Raw genomic sequence first — 19,154 nt, 5'->3', positions numbered from 1 at the left:
ATCACTTAAAGACTGTTCCATTTCAATAGTTGGGGTTTTTGGAGACAAGTGTTAAATCAGAACACAGAACTCTGAGCTCTCTCTCTGTATTTCTCTGTGAAGGCAGAGCCAACAGCACGAGCTGTTTGTAGACACCTGCAAGGGCACCTCAGCATCACAGATGTTGTGACACAAACCAGTGAACTGAGAGTGTCAAACCTTGGAGTCAAACAGGAGGAGATGTTCCCTCCCTCAAAACACGTGTTTCCCCATTAACAGGGAAACTCTTGATTCACAGCACTGATGGGGGAAGAAAAGCTTAAAACAGCATTTGGAGAAGATGCTGAATATAAAGCAACACCATTTAAACAGCTCACAGGCTACACAGTGAATCACACTCTGAGCTTGGGCCACTGGCCAGCTCTGGTTTTTTGATTCTCCCACTGATTCACTTTTGGTACTTCAGCTACATCACAAACAACAGCACTGCCATAGGAAATGAGCTTTGAGTGCTGGTGAACATTTAAATAATCTCTTGGATTTCTTTAGCTGACTGAACAGAGACTCCAAAACACAGAGCTGGGGCAGATGAATCCAGTGCCAATTTCTATTTCTTGCCCTATGCAATGGCTGCTTCCATAATGTATTCCACCCACTGATGGGTGACTGCAGCAGACTTTAACACTTTGTGTAAATATTTATCAACATACACCTTCAACCTTTAGTCATGTTTCTTTACCAAGACACTACAATTTAAAGAAAAGTAGAAGAGTAAATTTATTCACAAAATCTAAGTATTGCCAACAACTTCAGTGCATGAAGTGGGCTAATATTCATTAGCTCAGGGCCTTACCAGAACATTTGCTTTGATCTTCCTCACAAAGAGGCACTATATTAGAATGTTTCAATTAGTATTACATATTAAAAATTAAAACCTACTTTAAATATTCCTGATAGATAAGTAAATGCTGAGTGTGCTCCTTCTGTGTTCAGACCTGTGCATTGAGCACCAATAATGGAAGAGGGGGTAAAAGGGAGGAGGTTTTGCCCCTTCAGTAGGACTTCAAAGATGATTAATCAACAAGGAAAAGATTTCTAGAGGGGCTTACACTGTTCAGGAATGATTAATAATTTCACAGGACTCCTTGTCCCTTGCATAATGGTGATTGGAATAGATTAATCATGTTAATGCAGATAAAGGATTATATCAATTTAGACTGTATTAACACAGGAGTTATTTGCATAGTGGGCAGCTTTGTGTTTGCAAAACATCTTGGGTTTGACTGTGAAAGCTCAAAAACCAGAGCAGTTCTTTCCTACCAAGTACACTGAAGGTCTGTTAACTAACCCAGGCCCAGCAGAGCCTTCCCAACACAGCAAAATAAAGGAGGAGGTGGAAACATGCTGACTAAAAGTTGCCTTCAGGTAATTTGCTGTTCTTTTCTCATTTTGTACCTGATCCTGCACCCTGGCTGAGAACCCCTCATCACAAACATCACTACTGCTCAAATTAACTTCACAAAGGACAGCCAGCCAGCTCTCCCCACTCCAGGGTTTTCTGCAACCCTGTAGATCCCACAAAGATTCCACCAAAGGAAACTGGATCACTTTATGAGGTTTCCAAGCATATTTTATTGATTTCCAGTCTAATTTTAAGGGAAACCTTTTCAGATGGTGGCCATGTCTCCTGAAAAGCTTGTCTGTCTGCAGGTAAAATGTCTGCACATGCACTGAGCCAGGCTGCATCCTCCTTCCTCCCAGAGCACTTTGGTCCAGTTACACACACACTTTACCCTGGAAAGGGAAGGGACTTTCAATAATGCCACATGGCATCTCCTGCCCTCCTTCCACCCTTCAGCAGCACTGCAATCCCTACATCAATCCTACCTTGTGATGATGGGAAACTCGCTGAAGCAGCAGGTGAACTAAAATCAGCAAATCCTCCAAATAGGTCACTTGATCCACCTAGGAACAGAGAGAAACCAAAAGCTGTTACAGAACTGTGCAAAGATCCATTGCAACAACTGCATGTGGGATTTATGAAGAAAAGCTGTTCTGCACTTGACACGAGGCATTTATTGATTCTCCTCCCTAAGTCAGCTCTGTTTTCCTGTTCATCCTCACACTATGTTTATACAAGCCTGAGCAACAATAAACTGGATTATTTCCAACTGCCTTGCAGATCTTGCAGTTTTGTTTTCCATGGGAAGAACTAAAACATGCAAGTTTTTGTCACCTCTAAAAATAAATTCAGAGATATTAAAAAGATTAACAAGTTTTTAACTGGGGAGTGATGCTATCAGCTTGACACTTCATAAAATTAAAAATCTGGAAGCATAATATAAAAAGGCCAACCATTTCTATTGTATAAAAGTTAATTTATTATGCTTCCTTATGAAAAATTACATGTCACCTTATATTTAGTTTTTGTGTTACTTAAAGCATGAATGATTCTGCAATGATCTTGAATTAGGATTTCAGGGACAGAGCTTCCATGTGTGTTCATTTTTTTATAAGTTTGCTTCCTTTCTGCAGCAAGAACGTTAAGTTTTCCAACTAGACATTTGTATACAGCATATAAATTATTGACTTCTGAATACAGCATAGTAACAAATTTCACTAAAAAGATACGGCCAAGGTATAAAAGCAGAAGATTTAAGAACCATATTGTAAAGCTGATTTTTAAAATAAACTCAGAAAAGTTATAAAAATCACTAGCTATGATTGGTGCTGTTTTCAAGCAGGTATTCCACTGACCAGAGGAAGCCAAGAAGTTGACCTTATTTGTTTGTCCTTAAAGATTTCACCTCCAAGCAGTCCCACCCTCAGAAGAAGCTGCAGCAGTTCAATTATTTTGCTTTTAGTGTTCTGCGTACATTATATAGGTTACATCACAGCTGCTTAGCCTGCAGTGCTTAGGAGGCAGCCAGGTGGGACTGGAACATCTGTGCTGCACTCAAACACCACCAGGGACAGCTTCCAACATCTGGTGCCATTTCGGAATTGTCTTATCGCTGCAAGACATTCTGCCCCATCTGCTACTCTCAACTGGGTTAATTAAACCAGAGCCATCTCCTTTTTAATAAATGGCCAGCAGTAATAAAAGGAACCTATATACATGTGTACTTGTATTTCTTTTTAATGTTATTTTACTGTAGACATTGCCAGGAAGGCGACTGCTCTTCCAAGGGGAAATGTCTTCTTGCTGAGCATGTAGTGCAGGATATAAAACATGGGCAGAGAATGCAAGGATGGTCTCTGAATTTTCAGACACAGCACTACAGAAACTCTTTCAACACCTTTTCAAGAGGAAAACAACTCCACAAAAAGTTAAGGAATTTCTTCAACACAAATTCCGAAGTGATCTAATAAACATCTCCTGTGTGTCTATACACGTTTTATTCTGACACCCAAGAATGAAAAAGGAACAGTGAAATATCAAACTAAAAACCTGATCTGATCCTATTTATCCTGTCTACTGCAATGAACTTTTTCAAGTGTTTTTTTCCCCACATATGTGCCTGCAGAGTTCAGAACAGGTTAATGGTTTCAGAGTTTATATGCTGAATGAGAAACACAGATGACACACTCCTGACCACTTGCTTGAAGGAAAAAATAAAAATCAATGCTCCCTGCTACACCCATTATCCTTGGGCTGCCTGACAGTGCCTAGGGATTAATTTAATTTTAAAAACAGCACTGAGTTCAAACCCAAAATAACCCCTTAACATCTTCAGTCAAGTTTAACTTTTCCTCCCCATCTCTTGCCTGTTTTCAAGTGAAACTGAGTTTCAGAGAGAGGTGACAGAGATTAAGTTGGATGCAGCAATTCTCTAAAGAAAGGTTAAAGAACCTCAGCTCAGTAACACCAAAAAATCCTCCCAGCAGGTCTAACCAGAGATTTTACATCTCTCTTATGGCAAACAAGCATCCCCTCACATACAAACTGTGTCACTCCAGTAAAGAGTAACACTGAGCCCAACCAACCCTTTCACATCTCTGCACCTGAAAATACACAGATAAGCAAACCCTAAGTTCCCTGAATTGACATCACTTCCCTGCCAGTTCCTTCACAGGACACATCAAAGGCTGCATTTGACCCTTTCCCTCTGCCTTGCCTGACACTGGGGATGTTCCCACAGCCTGGGCTGCAAGGAGGAGTGGTCAGAATAAGTGACCTGCGTGTGAAGGACAGTGCTAATCCTCTCAACATGAGCAAGCCTCAAAGATTCCCACACGAGATCTGTCACTACAAATGAACCCTTTCCATCTGCCTGCTCAGGTCAGCAGAGGTTATTTAGCAGGACAGCTGGTAATGTGCCTCTTCTCAGCACCATTTCTAAATGCTGCTTTGGTAAAAGGAGAAAAAAAAGATTAAAAAAAGAGAAAAAAGGCTGACTACAACAATGAGCCAAACTGATGAAAGATTTAAATACACTGTAATAGAAGCTGCCATAGTTCTGTTTGAAATATGGGCAGGTTCATTTTGAAGTGGAAACATCTATTCTCAATGGGATCTTATTTTTATAAAAATAAAAACATACACACTGTATATAAAACAAAAAGGGTTCCAAACCTTTCTGCCCTAAGAATTAGGTAGAAAAAAAAAATCAGTATTGACTTGGGATAGTGATTCTGATCCAGGATCTTAACTTTCATGGAACTGTGGTTACTCTGGTGTAAAAAATCCTTCATACTCTTACCAATCCCATAGGAATGTGCTGAAATTTAACACACTCCTAAAAAGAATCTGCATTTTGGGAGCGTAAGGGTAACTCCATTGAAGACTAACAGATTTGCTATACATTTAGAGAGTGAAGGATGAGTTTTAAATGAGTAATTCAATTTTTAGGGAGCAATTTCCTTTTGGTTCTAGGGTTTGGATCAACCAAGTGCCAAGAGAAAATTAGACAAAAAAAGCAGTTTGTCATGTACCTCAGATGAAAGCTTTCATGAAGATTATCCATTTCCACCTGCCCAGCCTTTGAACTGCACTATGAGAAATACTTGAATATGAATGGATTGCACTTGCTTTTAGAGTTAATTATAAATAACTGCATTACATACACAGTTTCTGGCAGACTGATCTAGCAGTTAATCTTTGTGCTCCTAACATTTATTAGTCGCATGCAATAGCACACACAGTACCTTGCTACAAAGGGCTCTTTCTAGGCAGTGTTACATTTTTTCAAGTATTCATTTCTCAATTTATCTACTTTATTCCAGCAACAAACAAGCTTCTCCTCAGAACTGGAAGAGACCCCAGACCTACCTGTGGAAGCTGGCTGGCTGGCTCCATCAAACAACAGGTCCACCAGGTCATTAGAGGACTTGCTGCCAGAGGGGACAGCAGCCTGGAGAAGAAAGGACACCAGATCTCAACTCATGATGTTAATCAATCAAATGACATAAGGAAGTTTTCTGGGGTTTGAAGGATTTTGTTTGCTTTTGCTTTGAAGATTTGGCTTTAAAACCAACAACCATGTGGCTAAAATGTGAAATCAAATACTGAAAAACTAAAGCTCATAGTCTTTTATAACTGAAGAATTTGGAAAGTTTTCAGTAAGTGTGCAGTTTCATAGAATCTTTAACACTTCATGCCAAAATTCTCTTTGCTGTCCTGAAGAGAGCAAAACACGCTAATGACTATATTTAAAAAATTCTCCACCTTAAAGCAATCACAATTAATTACAACTATACCGTTCCATAGACTATGATAAACAAAACATTTTTGATAAAACAGCTCCCTTGAAGGCTCCATTCCAAAACCTACCCTAAATCAGAAAATGGCTTAGAGGACAGAAGAAAACAGCTTCCAAAATGCTGTGCTGTCCTGCTGTCTCACCTTTGTCGTGGGCTGTGCAGGATGAGCAGCAGAGTTCTGCTCTGGACTTGCTTTGTCTCCTGTGTAATGAGCTGCTGCTCCCAAGTCAATGGTTTTGGAAGGATTTGCTGAGCGTTTCTGTCTGATGGTGGTAATTTCTGTAGCTTGTGCAATATGAATGTGTTTTGTTGTCACAGTCTCCTCTTCATCTTTAAATTCAGCTTTGGGAGATTTGCCTCTTCTAGATTTTTCCTCATCACTGTCACTAGAAAAACAAAAGTGATAGCACAGCATTTGTGATGGACTTCTCAGTTCCTTGAGAGGACATTTGGCTTAAGCTACAAGAGTTTTGGTTTCTTGTACAACACTTCATGATAAAAATGCTGCTTTTTCCTACATTTCAGAAAGGAACTGTTCCACCCTTACATAACACATCACACCACACAGTATTGCACTTGTTGTACAGAAGCAGTGGAGAAAAGCAGATTATTTTGTTAAGCATGAACTGCAAGTCCACGACAGAGGATAATAGGAAATCAGTGTTTAAACCCAGTACACTGAATCACCTTCTGACAGGAACTCCCCCACACATTACGTAACACTTCAGCAACTCAAAGTTAAGTTGGCAGGTGTGCTCAGTACTTACACCAAGAGACAGAAAGCAGTGAACCATATTCTGTACTGTCTTTTGGATTTGCACAACTCCATTTGTATTTCAGCTCATTTCCTTTTCCAGGGAATCAGGCTTTCATATTCTCAGAGATGTTTGTGGGAACAGAGTGCTTACAGAATTATGCAATGCAATGTTACCATGACCAGAGCACGCACAGTTGTTCTCAAAATGTAAAAGAATAAAAATATCACCCTTTGAGGCAAAAACTTTTTAGATGTCGTTGCACACTATTTGATACATTTGTTATATTTTCTACTTTTGTATTTTAAGTCTTTCACAAAGAAAGCAATTGGCCTCCACCACCAGTCATGTTGCCTGTTACCATCAGGATTTGCACATAACAGTGAGAATTGCTGTAGAGAAAGCTTAAATACATTGGAATGTATTTTGAAATTGTAATTCCCTTAGCAACAGAGTTGAAAGTGGAAGGGTTTTATATTTTAATAATGCATTAGAATACTAAAACTGAAAAATTTAAGAAAGGCTGTCCCTTTGTCAGAGGGAATGTGACAGTAACTGCAATATACTCTGGGGGGGAGCCTTTGTTCTCTGCTAACAATGGTGGCTTTTTGGGAACATGCTGCATGTTCCCTTTCCTCTGTGCATGTTACCTGCTCACCACTGGGGATGGCTCAGCTCAGTAACATCACTCAACACAAATGCTCACTGCCTTTTGCAATTCTTTTATTGTTAAAAAGATTAATTTCACAGCTGCTGACCAACCAGCAGCTTCTGGCATTGGCTTGGGTCAGCCTTTCACAGGTAGGGGAGCTCAAATGGCATCATTTAACTTGATTTTAACAGGAGCCCCCAGAGCAGAGGGATCTGTGCATTCTCATGGTGTACACAGGGCATCCACCCCAAGAGGCCTGGAGGAGGGTGGAGGATGCTGCTGGAAACATCCAAGACCAGACAACACAACTATGGCTCAGTCTGTCCATGTATTTAATATCTGCCAGAGTCCAACAATGTTCTGTGGGCTGAGGAAACAAGTGACAAGCAAAATCTGATTGATAGAGAAATGCTACAGATCAATCTCACTAATGCAAGAATGAAAAAAAGTCAGTCTTTGGTGATATACAGCAAAATAAATGACTAAAGGCTCTGAGGAAAGAAATTAAACATATATGCCAGAAAGGAGAATAAATATTACAAGATTCAATTTTCCATGACAACCTGTACTTCTTCCAAACTCTCTCAGGAGATCCACTTTTTATTTTTCTTTAATGGTCACATTAACAAAAAAAATATAAAATTACAGATTAATGTTTGCTCTAAGTGTTTACTGTGCTTAGTAAAATTGCAGTGCTTCATCTGAGAATTGCACAGAGAACTTAAAATTACAGCAATGTAACAAATAATTAAAAAACTTCTGCAAAGAAAGTATAGAATTACAACTTAGAGAAATCAAAGTATGGACATATGTTCTTTTCCTTTGCCTCAAGTTTTTGTAGCGAGGGTTTTTCTTTAACAACCTCTAAGAAAACAAAAACCATTTACTGAGACTAAGTTTATCTAAATTACATTCCAATATAAAAGTCATTCTCTAGATACTTTTGGTATCATAAAATGACTAAAAGTAGACTTTTAGTCATTCTTTAGAGTTGCCTTTAAACATGGCTGCTGCCTCCTTTCAGCAGAGTACTGGAAGCTTTGCTTCCTTTCTATTGTGTTACCTACGTCAACCTTTCTGAGTACTGGTGAAACAAGGATTAACAGAGTTTTAAGAATTCTTAGGAAAAAAAATGCAGTGTTTCAGAAGCATCTCTGTGTGTCTGCAGGTAATTCAGAAACAAGAATTTCAGTGTGCAGTGCTGGACTCGGGACAGCAGCTGGTTTATTCACCTAAGAACTAACAAGCACTAAGAAAGAAAACCAGAGGCTTTCCCACCCCATGGGGTACTGCTTGAGGTTTTCACTATTTGCACAGGGATATATTAATGGAAAAAAGAATTCATTTCCTCTATAACCAATGTTAGAATTTTTCATCTAAATTAAAAAAGGCAGAAGACTTGGCTTCTCCAAATCTCACTGTGTAAAGCAGTTGCACTGAAATCCACTGTACACTCATCATTTTGTATCATTTATCTCTCTGGTAAAGTTCTTATTTCCTTCAAGCATTTTTTTCCATCTATGCAAACCAGTGGCTTTGCAAGTAAAGTCAGAAATGCACAAGTTTGACCAAGTTCTTCTGGTGTGTAAAGACCATGGCTTCCAAGCTTTATTGGCCACAGGTAAGATGTGTAAGACACATTTATTCTTTGTGCTTCAAGGCTTTTATTGGCTTTACATTACTCAAGCAATAATGGTTTATAAAGTTATTAAGACTGAAACAATAGAACATAGCAGCACGTTTGCCAGCTGAGTGAGTATCACCATTTAGTCACTTTTCCAAGTGAAATGGCAACTTAATTGTTATTATATGGCAGCAGGCTACAAATTAGTCAGTACATTTTTGGCACTTTTTTCTACAAAAAAAATTGCTGAAGTGTGAAAACACAGAGATTTCACGAGGCATTTACAAAAGAAGGTTATTCTGAGCCTAAGTTATGATAATTAAAATTTTATGCCACCTTCAGTTTTAATATTTAAATATAGTATTTTGCTAATAGAGCATGCACTAAGGCATGTATTTACAGTATTCCTAAGGATATATACAGACATTCTATAACCATCTGTTCAACCTTCTTCTGATAGCTTCTGTAGAACCAAACCTCTTCACTCAAACCCTTGGATAAAATCCTTTCCATGGTATTTGATCCCCATGCCAGGAGAAGAGAAAAAGAAATTCCAGGCTGGAAGCAATGTTAGAGGAGCTGAAATGCTGCAGCCTGAATTCCTTCTTACAGCAGAATAACCTGCAAATACCAAACTGCCTTTGCTCATGTATGTCCCAAAAATTCCTGCTTTTATTCTGAGGCCCAAGTTTATAATTTTTATAAGTTTTGAGACAAACAAAACCTGACATAGACCACAAAAAATAGGAGAAAAATCAAACAGAAGAGACAAGGGTTACAAGAGCAAAGCAAAAATGTAAAATGTAATATTAGCCAGAGAAAAAGAGCAGTGTTATTTGGGGCAAAGATGTACAGTGGAGAATTCATCAAAATACACTGCTTTTGCTAAAGATTAGACTTCAGAAATGACTGTCTAAACCACTGAAAAATATAAGACTTTATCCAGCATATGTAAGAGACAGTTTTTATTCAGAAATAAAAGAAGTAAGACAAAAAAAAATGTTCACTGTACATTCCCTACATGAAACATGGCTGGTGAGGTCTGCAGACATCATGGGACAAGTTGCTTTTGAAAGATAAGTACAGAAATGCACACAGAAATGTACCATTGTTACATGTGAATTGTTTACTTTTCTTCTGATCCCTTCTCTTTGTAGTCCATTGATATTAGGTTCTAAGAAGGAACCCTGATGTGTGCAAAGAATGCCAGTTTTATGTTTTATTAATGCCCCACCAAGAGGACCACAAGGGCTTTCCCCCAGAAATGCTGCCATTATTATTATTTTTTATTTCCATGCAAAATTGCTTTAGTTTTGCATCACACAGATGTGTGCATGTGGATTTTTATGTTCATATACATGTGTGACTATCTAAAGATATTCTTGTAAAAAATATTAATCACATCTCAGTGCAAATTTGATTTTTCAGTTGTTTCCCAAAAGGGAATTATTTCAATATACTTGAGCACTTTCTCTACAGCAATTTCAGATTCTGTTAAGCACAAACTTGATCTCCAGATAATTAAATTCAATGCACCTGTTGAAGTGTGACAGATGTTAAGTTCTTTCTGTAGCCAAAGCAGGGTAGACTTTCTCCCTTACTGAATAAATTTAATGACCAGATGTAAAACAAAGTATTTTCCTGAAAAGCCTCAACTGAAATTAACTTTTTTTTTTTTTTAAGAAATCACCTGCAGGCTGTTCTTCCTGAGATCAGCTCAGGGAAGCAGCACTGTGTCAAAGCAATTTCAATTTTCTTCCTTGGCACTCCAGCATTCAGAGTGTGAGCAGCATTAAGTGGCAGCCTTCAGGACACTGGCACATGAGCACTGAATTGCTGAGACAAGGAAAAGCTTTGGATATTTCAGCCAAATTCCCTGCTTTGCCAGCAGCAGGGGCAGTAATGGAAGGCAGCCAAGAGCAGTTGACTACTGCCAGAGCCACACTGCTCCCCAAGGCCAGGGGAGCTGCAGAAGCCCAGGAAGCAGGTACTGAACCCAAATATGCTTCCCCCTACAGACAAAAAGAATGGCAGGGGATTGTAGCTTATATCCAGCAATATCAAACTGCTTCCTAAGAGTAATCTCACAGATAAATTCAGGGTACAACAGCTCAGTACCTGCACCTTTCTGGAGAGTCCTCTCTATCTTTCCTTCGGAACTTGCTGATGGTGTCATCGATGGTGCTGCCGATCTTGTCACTGAGCTCCCCTAACTTGTCACTGAAAGGAAAAGTTGACTTTTTATCCCATTCTTCATCCCATTTGGACTTGGGCTCAGGATCATATCTTTCACCTGGTAAGACAAAGATAAGAAAACTATTAAAGGTACCCAAAAAAAGCCTGTGGCCTTTCTGGAATCCCTCTCAAGCCCCCCTGCCCCACACACCTGAGCTGTACAAGCTCACAGAGCAAACAAAGCTCCCCCAGCTGAACCAACTCTATTACAGCAAGGCACAGCATGGAATGCCCCTCATGAAGTGGCAGGAATGAAGGCTCAAACACTTTTGTTTATGGCAATGCCACAAGCTCAATGCCCAGCACATCAGGAGGCTGCTGGGCTCTGCTGGAGAAGCCCTGGCTGCAGAAGCAGCTGAGCAGGAAGGGCACACGGCACTTCTGGAACAGCCCTTACTGCAGGATATTCCACTCCTGGCTGAGCTGAGTGATCACTGGGGATTTTATACACTGACATTAATACACAGAAACACAGTACCAAAATACTGAAAGAATGTGCATAATAACTTTTCATTTTCCACACTCAGCAATTAAAAAAAGTTTTAAAATTTTTTAAGAGAGATGAAAAAAGAAAAGGCAGTAAACTCACCTTTTCAGGGGCCACTGAATAACCTGAACATCTTTACTGAGCACTATTATCAAGAAATCAAAAACTTTTCCTTCTAATTTAGTATTCCAGACCCCCATATTGGTATTTTAGATTACAAACAGCTGCCAGTTTTACTTGAAATTAGCATATTTGTTGTACAATCCCATCAAGGAAGTCTAGAACACTGAAGAGTCCCGTTTGTACACACACAGCCAACTTGAGTTTAATTCGAATTAAAAAACCATTTTAACAAAGACTTTGCTATCAGAAGCACTGCACACTTCATCTTGTATTGTGATCTTGTATCAGATCTTCCTCACAAAATACAGGTGTATAAAGGAAACCAAACCAGCTCAGTTTCTACACAACATTCATAGGCAAACATTTATATTCTGGGCTATCATGTACATGCAACAAGCCATTTTTTGTGCATCTTTTAAAAACGCGAAACAATAGTAATTTTTTTTTTTTTTTACTTAGGCAGAAAGGCAGAAAGGAAGGACAGTGAAATAATCCCTACTTCAAATTACAAACAAATGCTATTGCAGCTCTCGTGATGTTCAAGGTGTTTTCAATTAAGCCATTTTAATAAAAAGAAAATTATGATTCGAGCACCACAAGGTGCAAAATTTGAATTATACCTGATAACTTCATATCATATAGGGTGTATTTTCTTAGTAAAGACATAAGTGCAAGTCTCCAATGACATCTGTTTAGATCCATAAAACTTTTCCATTTGAGAATCTGCTACAAATCCATGAGATACTCAGTGAGATCTTTATTATTGGAAAAGGAGACACTGCTCAGAAATGTACTGCTGTTAAATTTTGCAGGAGAATAAAATGGCCTTATTTTGGTTTATGTCAGGCTCTCAAGCATTTTAATGCAGATTCCTTTAGAGGGGTTTTCCTATGCAATACAAATTTTTAAATTAAAATAGACACCAACTAGAAGGTCAGTATTTTCAGGACAAAATTAAAAATTAACAAAAAAAATCTTAATAAAACCATTTTTGTTTAAATAACTTGAATCTTTTTGATTAGAAATCTCACCTGGGAAAGGGTTTGCTTTGTGGTGCAAGAAAGACTTTTAAAAAACCTTTACTCAACAAATGAAGGAATAATTCAAAACTCTTTACCACAAAAATTAAATACAAGACAGAAACTAGTCCTTTAAACTAAAAAATCTGAATGATACCTAAAGAGCACATGGAGAAATGATCCTACCCAGCCTAAAAGGACAGATCACGACTCTGCACAGAGACGTCAAAAGATCAGCTCAGTGAAAGAACAAAGGGACATGTACAAAAAGTACAAATACAGTGACTCATAAGTATTTCCTAAAAAGAGAATCACCACAATTCCAAGCAGGTAGCAAAGGCTAAAGGAATGTAATAAAAAAAGAATTATCCTGCCTTGGAAATTTTTTAACTACTTTGCATATGAGGAAAAGGGAGAATGGAGAAGCAACCTGTCAAAAACAGGGGGGATCAAATCTAAGTGGAAGGCTCACAGATAAGAAAAGTAAAAAAGTCAGAAAGCATCAGGCAAACAGGTGAAGTTTAAGCCCTGCACAGCTACTACTGAGCTCTTACAGCAAACCCTTCTCTCAAAGAAATCAACAAACCAGAGCCTTGTGCCATTGGGACTTTGGTACTCATCCCTTACTAAAAGCAGCCAAGGATTTACTCAGGCCAGAAAAAAACACAGACTGGCAGCTGGATCATGGATGGCATGTTGGGATACATCAGATGGAAGCCCCAACAAAAGCTCAGACCCCTGCTACACACTATGAGAGGGATTGGGAGCAAGGAGTACTTGGTGCCTGTAAAGTCAGCTCTGACAGACCCCAGGAAACTCACACAAAATGCACAGATGCATTTCAAGGCTCCAAACAGGGCTATTTGGGAAAGCAAAAGTGGATTGCAATCCTTGCCAAGGCAGCCCAGTACTCACTGTATCTGAACCCTCCGACACTGTCCGAGGACACCCCAATGTATTTGTCTTTGTTCTTCTTTGCTTTCTTCCTCTCCTCCCGCAGCCGATCGTCGTCTTGAGCAAACTCAACCATTTCTTTCACCTTCTGGCGGATGTTTATCCCCTGGTCCTTGCCATTTTCATCTGTCAGGTAATGCAGGACAGAGATGATGGATGGAAGATGGGAGGGAAAAGGAAAATAATAAGAGGCAGCAATATTGAACAGCAAATTGATAAAAAAATTTGAATCATAAACACAACGGTCAAAGATTTCGTGACTGCTGCATGAGGTCCACTGCATCTCTTTAAAAGGGACTAATTAACAAAATTTAGATAAATGAGTTTGCACTGAATGGTGTACTTAAACATAGAAGAGATTAACAAAGGCTGAGACAGAACTTGTATTCTCCACTTGAACAATTTTAACCCCTCAAAACATAACCCTTCTTCCTCAGTCTTTTTAGCACAGTTTTTGCGAGTTTCATTGCAAGAACTCAGTCTCGTGGCAGAACTGATTTTTTTAAAAATTGCTTTCAGTTGGGAAGTACTATAAGCTAAATGTGCTCCTTTCCAGCCTTTTTCACATTCAAAACACACACTGGCCTTGCTGCCTTTGCACTGTAAATATTATTTGGTGGGAGGAAAAAACCCCAGCTTCAAACAGATGTGTGTGTTTTGGAGCTCTAACCTTTTCTTCCCATATGATTAAAGCTATTCCTTTACGGACACCACAGGGGACCAGTCTCTAGTGCATATTTTAATATAAACCCCAACACTCATGTTGTGTTGGTTCTGTTGTTATTAGCCAGTCTTTTCTGCAAGTTCTTGTCTTCACTAATTAATACTCTAGGGCCCCACGTCTTGGATTCTGCACTCTTCACACAACTGGCAACAGTCACATTTTAATTAGACTGGGGAAGCTTCTAAGCTGGTTCAGGTGACTGACAACTCCAACTACTGTTTTAATTTGCTTATAAGATTTTTCTATTGCTCACCTACAAAGTGGTAATTTTCCAGGGATCGCAAATCATAAATGTGTTCTCTGGCACTTGTAACAACACGCTCTGATCCATTCCTTATGAGGTAAGCTAGGAGCAGCAAAGACTATAAAAATACAAAGCACCTTATGATTGCATGAACAAAAACTCTACCTTTTTTTGTAAAAACCCCAAACCTACCCCCCTCCCCAAATTAGTAAATACTAACCTTTCCTTTTTAAATACATGCTTATTATATGAGTCCCGTGGAAACATTTTTTTCCTCACATCAATCTTTAGCTCTTTAGACTATCAAAACTGTATTTTTAAAACTTCAGCTTGTTACTACTAAATCACAGGTAGTTACCTTTATCAGCCACTGCTTGTTTTAAGATAAAGCAGTAGCAATTAAGGAGAAAAAGTTAACCTGTGAAATGAGGCATTTTCTTTTGCATCTTTTGTTCACAATTTTCCAATGGCTTTCACTGCAAGGTAACTCCTACAGGAATTTAAGAAGCCTTCTGCAGCATTCAATGGATATACAAAACTGCATTTCAGGACGACTTTAGACAAGTGACAAAACAAATGAAGTTCAAATAATAATTTAATTTCAGTTCTCTATGTTGAGGATTTATATCTAGAAAGAAATAAGGTTCTTTCTCTGAAGTAGTGCCTTTATCAGCTAAAACTATAATTTTATTTCAGCCAATCTAAACCTGATAAGCAATTTCAAGAAGTCTTTATAACATTAGGTAGTTATGTGTGATAGCATTAAATATTAATTTCTATTGTACTTCAGGGAAAACAATTACTATGACTACAAAACATCAAGCACCTGTGAAAAACACAAACCATGCTTTAGAATTAATTGTGTCTTGCTAAAATCCCGGCATCAAGAAAAACACAATATAACCTAGTCTAATACATCAATTCTAAAAAAGGAGGTTATATTTGCATAATTCAGAGAACACTGAACACCACTTTAAGTGCAGCACAACACAATCTCAAGCAAAAAGTTTCTGCATGAAAGACAAGAAAAACGCAAATGACTCTGATCTTTTCCAAAACACAATTAGGACAAAAAAACTGTCATGTAAGATCTGCAAGAAAATTTGGCCCACTTAAAGGTAAACTACAACTTTTAAAGCATTACAAATTGACAGAAAATTAAGATTAGTTTGCATTTTATTTCAAGTATTCTTGAATTCTGTCAAAAAATAACAGTAACTTAACATCTCCTTCTCATGGAGCTCATAGCAATTCCTTTGGGTAAACTGAAATTGTGAGCACTAGTCTAACACCTGAATAGCAGCAAAATGGAATTGCCCTGTTGTGTTCATTAAGTAACATCTTAATGTGCTTCTAAACCCAGAAATTCTGTGGGTTTTTTTATATACAGCATTTGAAAAACACCTTTGACTTCATCAACAGAATTATAAAACATTTAGGGAAGAAATTCTATGTTGCCAGAGGAGAAAGTGCTGTAGGATTATCCGAACAAGAACTCCACCAGGACACTGCATGAGCACCTGATCCTTACACACCTTATAAACTCTCCTCCAGTTCTTTTTGTTGTCTTTCAGCATCCGAGTCCACAGCATGTTCATGAGCTCTGGAAACTGCTCGTACATAAACGTAGCCCTAAGGAAGGGAACAAAAGCAGCACAGAAATGTCGTTTGCCCGGGTTGGCCACAAGAGCCTGTTCACACTCGGGGCTGGCAGTAGATGGCAGGAGTGATCTAAGCCCAGCCACACCGGGTGACATTAAAGGGAAAAAGCTGCCCCTGTTTTAACTCCTAGATCAGTCATTTACATCCCAGGACTACAAAAGAAAAGAGTAATTCTAAATATCCGAGGTACTCATCCCTTCAGTAATTTGTAATAAAAATAATGCTGAATATGAATACCCAATAATCACTGCAACTGATCAAACACACGACTTCCAAACTTATTTTAACAGAAAAAAAAAAGCTCAAGGAAGAATTCAACATGTTTTGCTGTTTTTGCAGAAGCTACAAGAAAGTGCCTTGAAAATAAATACTCAAAAAAAATCAGCTATATGGAAAGAATTCTGAAGATACATAAATGAAAAATCAAGAATTTAAAAAATACAGGGGCTTCATTTTTTGACAGTTTTCACTACATTCTATGATTCACTACATTCTATGAAAACTTAAGACTTTATTTACAGCAACTTTTGGGCATTATCAGTCTGAATACCACAGAGTTGATTTAGCATCAAATTTCACATTCTTATATAAAATGTACCTTTCTTTTCTTCATCACTGAGTCAAATTATCACTTACTTGGCAATCTCTCCCATGAGTTGCCCTGAAGGTCCCCATGGATCATCATTGGTTGCTTCTCGAACCTTAGACTCTATTTCTGAATAATTCATAACCACATTGGTGCTGCAAAGGAAAAAAAAATTCACACACATGAAGATTAGCATCAAAACTGAGAAACACATGAAAACTTAATAATGACACTAGTGCAGATCTCACTTAATGAGATACCTCTACAGAGTGGGAAAGAAAACAGCTTTAGTGCACAAGTTACCCTGAGGACACTATACACCACATTTAAGTTATCTTTAAGAAGGTTTTACTATTCTATTAGTCTTCAAGAATACAGATGAGAAACTGGGGATTACATTACAGCTGGATTCAGTCCAGTAAAAATGGCTTTGGGTCAAATTAAAATGCAAACCAAACCACCAGAGTCAAAGCTGATGGCTTCTGCAGTTAGGTATGGTTTGCTTACAGGTTTGTAATGGCACAGAGTTATTTGCAAGAGGATTTATAACTCAATCAGAGGCATTTTTTTTTGGAATGATGTTACAAGAGAAAATCAAGAACATCAGTACCAAACAGGTGTTAGTCAAAAAATAACAAAAAAATCACATGGAAGACTAAAGTAAGGGAGATGCGATTCACTAGAAAGTCTGCTTCCTAGCTTGAACTTAATTAAGGGAAAACAGCCAAAGAAGCTGCAGAGCACTCAGCTACAATTACAGCAATGCAAATACTGCAAGGAGCTCAGGCTGTCTGTTCGAGAGGTCACAGAAAAACCTTACTGGGAAAAGATTTTTTTCTGTGATGTTAACATTAAAATATTAAATAAGTGATTTCTTTAATGAATCCTTAAAACAGGTAACATATGAGCCCAGCAACCTCCTTTGTGTCCCTAAAAGCATCCAGATGTGTTTGATAACAATAATTTCCCTCATCTTCTAAGGTGAGTGAGCAGCCCAATAATCTCACCCATAGTGAGAACATTTGAAAACCTCTCTCTGCTTCTGGAGCACCAGGAGTCACCCCAGCAATGAGATCAGCAGTGACAGGAGAGCTGCTGGTCCCTGCTCTCCCTTCATACCTGGACTGTACTCAACACATTTACACCTAGCATGTCACAAGTTTGAAAGTTTACTTAAAAGTACATCATAACTGATTCAGAAGCTAAGAAAAACCCCTGTAAGTTTCAACACAAACCAATCCACAATGACAAATTAAGTAAATTATAGGAAAGATCTAATGATTTATAATGCAATGTGGAGAAAGCATTTGTTGCTTAAGAACCCCTTCTGAACCTGAATGACCTAAAAGGAGAAAAAAAAAAAAACCAAGATGCTCAATAGTCATCCCAACAGTTATCCCCCTGTCCATGTAGGAGTTTGCACAATGCAGCATTCAAGCAAATCCTGCTCAATTTTATTTGGCATAAGGACAGCAAAGATCTTGGAACTGGGAGATATAAACAGCAGAAACAAGAATGAAATCCCCTCAAGTCTGAAAGGGGACACAGAAGGTAATTGTTAAAACAGAATAAAATTTCTGGACTTAATCTTGGATTCTCAGCATGAGAATTCCTGCTGTCAGATCCTGATGTATGATTTTATTCAACTTTGTGTCTAAAGAGAGCATAAGCTACATGACTGAATAAATAATCAGCAAGCTCCCAGAACCTATCTATATTACAACAAGCATGTAAGAACACAGCAGCAGTTTGGAACAACAGCAATTAAGGTTTTACAAATTCATTTATCCTGAATACACCTCAAGCTTCTGTTTCTGGTATTTTCTTTACTGTACATACAAATGTAAACCAAGCCCATCTTTATTTCCCACATGTATGGAAAAAACACAACCCCAAAGCTCCAGGATTTGCAGCTTCCAGCACAGTGGGTCTCTTGTCCAAAGCAAGGAAAGGCAGGGAAATGAATGGAAAGGTTCTGCTTGTTTTTATAACCCCTCCTTCAGCATTTGTTGAGAGACTTGATGGAGACTTGGGAGGGGGAAGCATAAAATGAAGTATTTCCTTAATTTCTTAGCACAAAAAATTTAAGAATAGAAAATGCTTGAAGAGACGCAAACTTAGTGTACAAAAACAAATGGCAGCATTGGCTGTGCAAGAGCTCAGGGCACGTGGCTAAAGCAGCAGCAGGGCTGGAAGGGGGAAACGGAAGGAAAACAAGGGAAATTAAGTAATGCCAAGAGAAAAAAGGTGCAGTTAAGCCTCTCTAAGTACAGAAACATGCTCGACATCTAAACCCCTCTGCAGAAAAGTTATTGTTCTCAGCAACTAGGAGAAAGCTCTTTTTTAAATGCCAAGCTGAGATCTAATGGAATGAACCATTCCAAACCAAAGCATCTTAGAGCCACAT

At 38.4% G+C, this 19,154-nt stretch overlaps 1 protein-coding gene across 1 annotated transcript in view; it reads right to left on the bottom strand.

Annotated features, from left to right (window-relative positions):
- CLINT1 (clathrin interactor 1) overlaps positions 1 to 19,154 on the bottom strand; it is a 46,174-nt gene that overhangs the window by 4,240 nt on the left and 22,780 nt on the right. The window contains exons 2-9 of the mRNA XM_054287809.1: positions 16,798 to 16,902; positions 16,035 to 16,131; positions 14,509 to 14,617; positions 13,493 to 13,657; positions 10,832 to 11,006; positions 5,825 to 6,068; positions 5,252 to 5,333; positions 1,867 to 1,944 (exon numbers count right to left, since the gene is read on the bottom strand). Coding sequence (XP_054143784.1) covers positions 1,867 to 1,944; positions 5,252 to 5,333; positions 5,825 to 6,068; positions 10,832 to 11,006; positions 13,493 to 13,657; positions 14,509 to 14,617; positions 16,035 to 16,131; positions 16,798 to 16,902 — 1,055 coding nt within the window. The remainder of the gene's footprint in view (positions 1 to 1,866; positions 1,945 to 5,251; positions 5,334 to 5,824; positions 6,069 to 10,831; positions 11,007 to 13,492; positions 13,658 to 14,508; positions 14,618 to 16,034; positions 16,132 to 16,797; positions 16,903 to 19,154) is intronic.

This window comes from Melozone crissalis, unplaced genomic scaffold (assembly GCF_028551555.1).
Source record: "Melozone crissalis strain CALT ecotype California unplaced genomic scaffold, PUWL_Pcris_2 ptg000061l_1, whole genome shotgun sequence".
NCBI lineage: Eukaryota > Metazoa > Chordata > Aves > Passeriformes > Passerellidae > Melozone > Melozone crissalis.
Note: the sequence above shows the minus strand (reverse complement) of the source record. Positions and strands in the feature narration are given on the sequence as shown.